Source organism: Gadus morhua, chromosome 10 (assembly GCF_902167405.1).
Source record: "Gadus morhua chromosome 10, gadMor3.0, whole genome shotgun sequence".
Taxonomy (NCBI): domain Eukaryota; kingdom Metazoa; phylum Chordata; class Actinopteri; order Gadiformes; family Gadidae; genus Gadus; species Gadus morhua.
The window spans coordinates 15,845,186-15,852,685 of record NC_044057.1 but is presented as its reverse complement, the minus strand read 5'-3'; the positions used below and the strand labels follow the sequence as shown (position 1 = coordinate 15,852,685).

General features: G+C 49.6%; 1 protein-coding gene across 1 annotated transcript; it reads right to left on the bottom strand.

Moving 5' to 3' along the window:
• Positions 1 to 175: 175 nt before the first annotated feature.
• dele1 (DAP3 binding cell death enhancer 1) lies at positions 176 to 6,909 on the bottom strand. The gene is made up of 12 exons (XM_030368662.1): positions 6,701 to 6,909; positions 6,147 to 6,264; positions 5,272 to 5,374; positions 4,793 to 4,949; positions 4,461 to 4,682; positions 4,271 to 4,356; positions 4,088 to 4,181; positions 3,467 to 3,609; positions 2,795 to 2,953; positions 2,255 to 2,347; positions 1,223 to 1,370; positions 176 to 907 (listed from the first exon to the last, which is right to left on the bottom strand). The coding sequence occupies exons 1-12, from the start codon at positions 6,729 to 6,731 to the stop codon at positions 636 to 638; spliced, it is 1,626 nt and encodes a 541-aa protein (XP_030224522.1). The 5' UTR covers positions 6,732 to 6,909; the 3' UTR covers positions 176 to 635.
• Between the last annotated feature and the right edge of the window lie 591 nt (positions 6,910 to 7,500).

The following is a 7,500-nucleotide window of genomic DNA, read 5'->3' as shown; positions in this document are numbered from 1 at the left end:
ACAAATATCGCCTGTGTTTCTTATTTTTGACCGATGTAGATGCCTCAGGGAAAATGTAATGTAGTAGGCTATTAGAAGTAAAAATCTGGCGAGTGACAATTAATTGATAAAGTTGTGCTGGGAAACATAGTATGCTCTAAAAAAACATTTGTAAAATAACAATTCAGTAAACAAGTTAACGTTATATGCTTCGTGTTTATTGCTGACAAATAAATGGTAGACCTACTTGGGACAACATTTATTTTTGTATTGTGCGTTTTGCAACGGTGCCTGCGGACAGAACATACTTGGTATATTTCTATGACAGATTTCAGCCAAAATGGCTCATTTTATGTTGTAGCGTATACCAGCTCCTACATCCCACTTAGTGAGAGCACATGATCAGTAGGCAAGTAGTAGTATAGAGGATCCTCTCTCTCTCTCTCACTCAATCACACACCCACACTCCTTTTTACAGATAAAAAACACACACACACACACACACACACACACACACACGTACGGCTAATGGCAGGAGGTGACCTATGTAACAGTCTTCGCCTCACTGTCCGGTTGTAGATCCACACACTCGTATAAAATCACAATACATTCTCCTTTTTTGGTTTTCCATATGTTGCTCTAGCGTCTGCGTGGCTCTACACGCCCAGGGTCCAGCGACTGGGGCCTCCTCCACCCTGAGGGAGGAGGTGCAGGTGGAGGGGCTGCGAGGTGGTGGAGGCCAGGCTCCCCGTGCTCCATGAGTGGGTCAGGCCGGCGGCGAGGTGGGGGTGGGCGGCGATGGTGGAGGTGATGCGGGGAGTGACCAGCGGCTGCTGCTGCTGCTGCTGCTGCTGGTGGTGGTGGAGGTGGAGGCGAGACACACCGAAGAAACAGGGGGATGAGCGGATGGAGCGCAACGCAGCCTCGTCTGGGCGGGTGAGGCGGAGAGGGGAAGAGAGAGAGAGATCAAATGTCCACCCGACCGTTCAAATCGAGCCATGCTCGGACGCTAAAGTGCAATGTTGTCAGGTAAGAAAATGGACTTGGGCACATTGAAAACCTTCCATCCAAACAAACAGTGGATATAACAGGCCAACAATGTTTGCACTGCTGTATCGTCCTGTCAGATAAAAGCACCACCTACTGCCATATAAAGAGCTTTATATATGGGATGCCGTTACCGATATTGGATTACACGTTCAAACCCATCTTTTTGGCCCTATTCCAGCATTCTGGTCCTCACCCTCTCGACGGAGCCTCAGTAGGCCCTGAGCCTGGCTGTTTCCTGCCCGGGCCGCCCGCTCATAGAAGCCCGTCGCCAGCGCTGAGCTCTGCCGCACCCCGAAGCCGCGGTCGTAGCAGCGGCCCAAATGGAGCAAGGCCCTGCCGTCCTGTGGGACAAAATAAACACACGATAAACACACAGCCTCCATCACCTTCAGGGGACCTGGGGACAGCAGCAGGCACAGCTGCATGGCAAGGGGGGAAGACCATGGCCAACAGATAACACCACATTTTGCCTGCTGTCGAATTCAGTGACACCCACAACTGCCGCCCAAGCCCTGCTGTTGACACATTCTGGTGTTGTGACAGAAATGACTCAACCAAAACCAGAATATTTAGACTAGATATCATATGAACACACGTAACTGTATACATGTGTCTCTGTTATGGACACCCTGACAATATATAATTACAGAAAGATGAAAGACGTAGTTGTGTAACCGGAGCTTCTAGGTCAATATACTCCCCCTGCTGGCCGACATTCACTAGTGCATCTGTTGTGACACCAACATAAGCCGACATCTATCTGCCTTATCGATTCAGCGATAGAACGCTTATGCTGACAATCCATAGCTTTTTGTATCTGACTGAGCACCTGTGGTGTGTTGGTGTTACCGGAGCCTAGGTTTGGTCACATGCCAAGTCTTGCTAGAAAGTACGTCCTGGCACTCAGAAATAGTACTTAGCATTGTGTAGCATCTTATCCTAGCTACCATTGTTGTACACAGGGTAGGGGTTGACCAAGCGATTGTAAGTGCATGGCATTTGTTCCTATGAACATCCTTACTGTAACGATATATTGTAGTTTCTCTTTATCCTGACAAATGTTTTTAATGTAAGTCACTTTGGATAAAAGCGCCTGCTTGCGTTAATGCAAGTCTTTATGAATGCATAGCAGCACCAGTGCCCCTTCTCATCCTTCTCATGAGGCGGTCGTGCTGATAATAGGAGGGGAGGTCTTTCACACACAAGTCCAGGAACAGCTACTCACGCCGCTCTTTGCCGCCATCTTCAGGTAATGCACGGCCTTGCGCCCGTCGACCACCGCCTCCTGGGAGAACACAGACCCGAGGAAGACCTGGGCCTGGACGTAGAGAGGAAGAGGGACGGACGGTCAGTGTTGTGGTAGGGCTAGGTGACGGCCATGTTGTCCCTTATGGGACTACAGTAGAAGAGGTGGCTTCCATTGTCCGCTTCCAAACACAAACGCCGTCTGGGTTATTGTTGTGCTGCTGTCAAACCTCGGTGCACCCACTAACGACGAAGAGCACTGTCAACTTAAACACAGACGATCCGAGCATTACTTTGTTTTGGCTCCAGACATAAATACTGCCAAACAGAGAAGTCGACTCGCACTAACTCCAACTGCCTAAAGTTTCGACTTTGACTCAACATCAATAACACCTGCTCTCACGCAGAGAGCAGTTCTTCTGAGCAGACCCATATCGATCTACCACTGGGCTGTCCAGAGGGTTCCCCCAGGCTGTGAGGAGAACCGATTCAGAGCCAGAGGTGTGAAGCCAGGGGCTACCTCAGTGAGCCCGGAGGCCGCAGACAGCTCCAACAGACGCACGGCGGCGCTCCACTCATGAGGGTCAGGCTGCCTCCTGCTGGTCAGCAGCAGCTTGGCGTAGCGGTACTGGGCCTGGGCGTGGCCTCCCGCCGCCGCCAGCCAGTAGTAATGCAGAGCCTTGGGGCGGGACACAGAAGATTACAAATGTCAACCAAATCAAATAATATTTTTTTTACTCATCAAGTTTGTTAATTCTTTATTTTCCTTAGGGTCTGAAACATGGTAACACGCACACGGCCATTATAACGGCCTTCTTAGTCAGATATTTGAAGAATTGTATTGGTGAATAACAACAAATTTACAGACAATATAGCAATATACTCTGGGTCCAAAAAAAACTTTTAAAATTTGTATTCTTACCACCAGAGTGGAACAAATCGACCAGCCAAACAACTGTTTTAATACGCAAGGCTGAAGGTTTTTACCTGCAAAATGCTCAAATCGGTCCTCCATTGGCTGGTGGAAGGACACTGTGTGTACTTTATGTACTGACAAAGCTGGGGCCTTTCACTTGAGCTCCTTCAGCCCAGCGCTAACCCGCACCCCCTCCTCCCCTGGGTAACAGTAGGGAGCAGTTCCACCCTGGACCCCCCCACTGTGGGGTCTGTACAGCGGGAGTTCAGCGCCCACCTGCTCCGTGTCCTGGGCCACGCCGCGCCCCGTCTCCCAGCACACGGCCGCGTTGTACTGGGCCTGGCTGTAGCCGCGCCGCGCCGCCGCCGCGAAGCAGGGGAAGGCCTGCTGGTGGCGCTGGGTCTGGGCGCTGTCCAGGCCTGGGGGGGGGGAGAGAGAGGGAGAGAGAGAGAGGGAGAGAGAGAGAGAGGGAGAGAGATGTCAGACCACACGGTGGAGGGCTGTAATCATTCAAGGCCTCTGGCGCTGGGGGGCAACACATGAGATGAAGCTGTGTTGCTAAGGAACTGGGATTTCTCAGCCCTCCCTGAGACACGGCCTCTTCATCAACGGCTTTGTGACTACGGGTGACATCGGAAAAATTCGATGTTGCAGTATTTTGGATGCGATATTGTTTTATGATGTGCCGGTTTTAACTATTTATTACATGCTCAAACAACTAGGGTCATCGGTTTTTGTGAGTCGAGAGGCATTGTTGAGAATTTTTGGTTTATTCTTAATGCACCCTTTAAGGCCAGGAATGCCCAACCAGAGCAATGATTGAGTCTGAGCCAGGAGCTCCTCATATCCCATAATAACCAGTGAGCGGGTCGGATCCCAGGAACGGGCGTTCCTCACCGATGATGTTCAGGACCACCGGTACGCTGGAGTGTCCCACGTGGCCCAGGGTGGAGGCGGCCTCCATCAGCCCCTCCCCCCCACTCAACACCTCCTGAGGAACACCGGCACAGAGGGGACGAGGTTAGATATGTAACGGTCGGTGAGACCCGGACTGAACACTAAAGCAGGACGTTAACCCACCGGGCCGTCGTCTCCAGGCGTCTGGGTGCCGTTAAACACCGGGAGATCTTGCTCAAGGTGCGCGGATGAAGATGGGGATTGAGGTTCTGTCGTTCAAGAAAAAAAGTAATAGAACCGTTAAAGAAAAGAAAAGAGCCCACACTCTGCCCTCTGAATGTTAGGGTTAGTTATTGGATGAAAATAAGCAAACCTTGTCTAGAACCATCGTGACCCAAGTCCGCCCTCTGGTGGTCAGATCGAAGACTGTCGATGGAAAAGTGCACCAGGTCTTCGCTGCTTCTACTGCTTCTGCTGCTGCTTCTGCTGCTACTGTTGAAGTTGTGGAGCTGAGGCTGAGCCTGGCCTTGTCCCTCTGGCAAAATGTGCATACACAGACCCCCCCCCGCTCTGGGAAAGGCGTCTGGTTTGGACACTACAGGAGAAGCAGCACACAACGTCAGAATCCACACTCTAATGCAAACGACCCATTTATCTGAATGGATTGGTGTGTGGACCGTACGGACGGTACGGCCGTTCACTCACAGATCTCCAGCAGGACTCGGTAGCCACACTTGTGCAGCGCCTCGGGAGAAGCCCAGGCTCCTGGCCCGGTGGCTGGGCCGGGGCCGGCCTCGGGCCCCGAGGACCACTGGGAGTGGAGCCGCCTGCAGATCTGCATCAGCAGGGCAGCCGCGGCCCCCTGGGGAGAGAAGACACATGACCAATCAACCACCTCTTGTAGAGGAACTCATAACCAGTCAATAACCGCTTCTATAGGAAACACATACCCAGTCAATAACCGCTTCTATAGGAAACACATTACCAGTCAATAACCGCTTCTATAGGAAACACATTACCAGTCAATAACCGCGTCTATAGGAAACACATTACCAGTCAATAACCGCGTCTATAGGAAACACATTACCAGGTACAGATACAGTGTGCAGGTACAGACTGAAGGATGCAGGGTGTGACATTTGTACTTGTAGGATGCAGATGTTTGATATGCATAGGGCTCCTACCCATCCCACGGCATCCAGAGCCGTGTAGCGAGGGAGCTCAGTGTGGCAGAAGCGTGAGGTCTTCTGTTTCCTCCCCTTCCCTCCATCTTTTTCTCTCTGGGAGCTGAGGAAGAGCAGGAAGAGGAAGGTGAACACGCACAGCCATGACACAAGGCCTGGCCTACTCACCTGCTACTCTTTCCCCATCATTACACACACACGAGAGCTGAGACTAAGGATTTGTTTTGTTGTAGAAGGATTCCTTTTATTGAAGCATGAAGTCATCTATTCTGATTATTTTCAACCATTCTTCGATTTCAGAACGAAAACAAAACACTATATTTTGTAAAACCTTATTTGAATGCAACATTGAAATATGATGGGGTGTTCAGCAGAGTTATATACAATAACATTTGAAGGTATTGATTTAAATGAATGACCAATAATCACAAATCGCATCACAGTTGCGGGGGTCTCAACCGACAGAGTAGCTAGTCTGTCTAGTGTCTACTAGCATGTACTGAGCGAGAGACAGAGATAGGCAGACAGACAGACCGACAGACAGGGAGAGCGAGAGAGAGACAGAGACAGAGAGAGAGAGAGAGGGCTGAGACAGCTGAAAGGCACTGTGAGGATGAGGAAGAGGGGGTGTACAGCTTCCTCACGAGGGGTGAGGAGTTCATAGATGAGAGTGACTTCCGCTATGAGGATGCCATTTGTCAACAAAAATAGTAGGCCCTGCACTTCTAATGAACCCTTGCCTTCCTTGGGCAAAAAAACACACAGTAAGCAGCAAGCACTACTTTCTATTCTCATTATTACAGTTTACTGTGTTTGTGTGTGTCTGTGTGTGTTTGTTGGGGGGGTGCAGATGAGGGGGGGTTGGGGCAGCCTACCTGCTGTCAGTTGTGTTCAGAGAGTTGGAGAGGAGATTGGAGCCATTGACGACCTCGTCCTCCACACAGTGGTTCTGGGACAGCCGTAAGGGGGCGTTGCCATGGCACCTGTGGAGTACTGTGTGTGTGTGTGTGTGTGTGTGTGTGTGTGTGTGTGTGTGTGTGTGTGTGGTGACAGAATGCAACATATGTCAGATCGCTCGATTTGGCAGTTTGCAGATTACATAGCAATATTGATAACCAATATGGTAACATACAATATTACCATATTGCATAACATATTATAAAGCATATACGGTATATGCTTTATAAGAAGTATAACATAAGAAAGGTGTCATATTCATAAACATGTGCACAAGGTCCTACATATATTGGTTCTATCTTACTGTGCCGTGGGTTCAAGGCGCGATATAGTCATTAAACGGTTTTGCTTTAGAAATGCATCATAAAAAAACACGAAATATGCTTAAGAAAAGAAAATAATACAGCTGAGAGTTCCATAACCAGTCCTAGTAGTGTGAGGGACGGGGGGAGCAATGGTTGCCACTACTCACCTCTACTAAAGAAGCCTTGGAGCCTCCACATGATGATCCACAAGGAGGTCTAAAGAGGCTCCATCTTTAGAACAGCTGGGGTGGCGTCCTAATCCGTTGGGGAGATGGTTTGAATCGCTCGTCTTGTTGACCTGTGCTGTCCGAATCACGAGTTATTTTGGAAACACACCATACCGGAAGCGGTACTACTACGATGACGCAACGAAACCACAAGCATGGAGCGGCGTCGCCCCCCAGCGGTGTTCGGGGGTAATGTACCATATCCAACGTAAGCCGTTTACATTGATTTAACCATAGATTAAGTAGTTTGGGTTTCCTTAAAAAATATCATGATAGATGTGCCGGAGGAATACGGTGCCCTCTTTCAGAACATTTGGAAAGAACATTTAGCTGCTCTGTCTGTGTGTCTGTCTATGTCGGTGTCTCATTTCGATGAGTGATGAGAAGATATTTAGCACATAGGTTGGAACATTCGGCGTGACTGCTTCCCTTTAGCAAACCAAGGTTCATGTGTTGTGTCAATGTGTGTGTGTGTGTGTGTGTGTGTGTGTGTGTGTGTGTGTGTGTGTGTGTGTGTGTGTGTGTGTGTGTGTGTGTGTGTGTGTGTGTGTGTGTGTGACTATTCAATTGCATGGGTCAAATAGTGACGCAGAAGTTTAGTTCGGAGGACTATACTTCAGCGTCACTATTTGACCCACAGGGTGTGCAATTCAATGCGTGTGGGTGTTGGGGGGCGACTCCTTACTGGAACTGCTCCCACCCACTTTTATTGATGGTCTGTTTCCATGGCAACACAGCAG

Excerpts from the sequence above, each read along its gene's own strand:
- dele1 (XM_030368662.1), bottom strand. The coding sequence starts at position 6,731 with ATGTGGAGGCTCCAAGGCTTCTTTAGTAGAG. Across the intron at positions 4,683-4,792 it reads CCGAGTCCTGCTGGAGATCT|TGTCCAAACCAGACGCCTTT; the intron begins GTGAGTGAACGG and ends CTTCTCCTGTAG. Across the intron at positions 1,371-2,254 it reads AGATGGCGGCAAAGAGCGGC|GACGGCAGGGCCTTGCTCCA; the intron begins GTGAGTAGCTGT and ends TTTGTCCCACAG.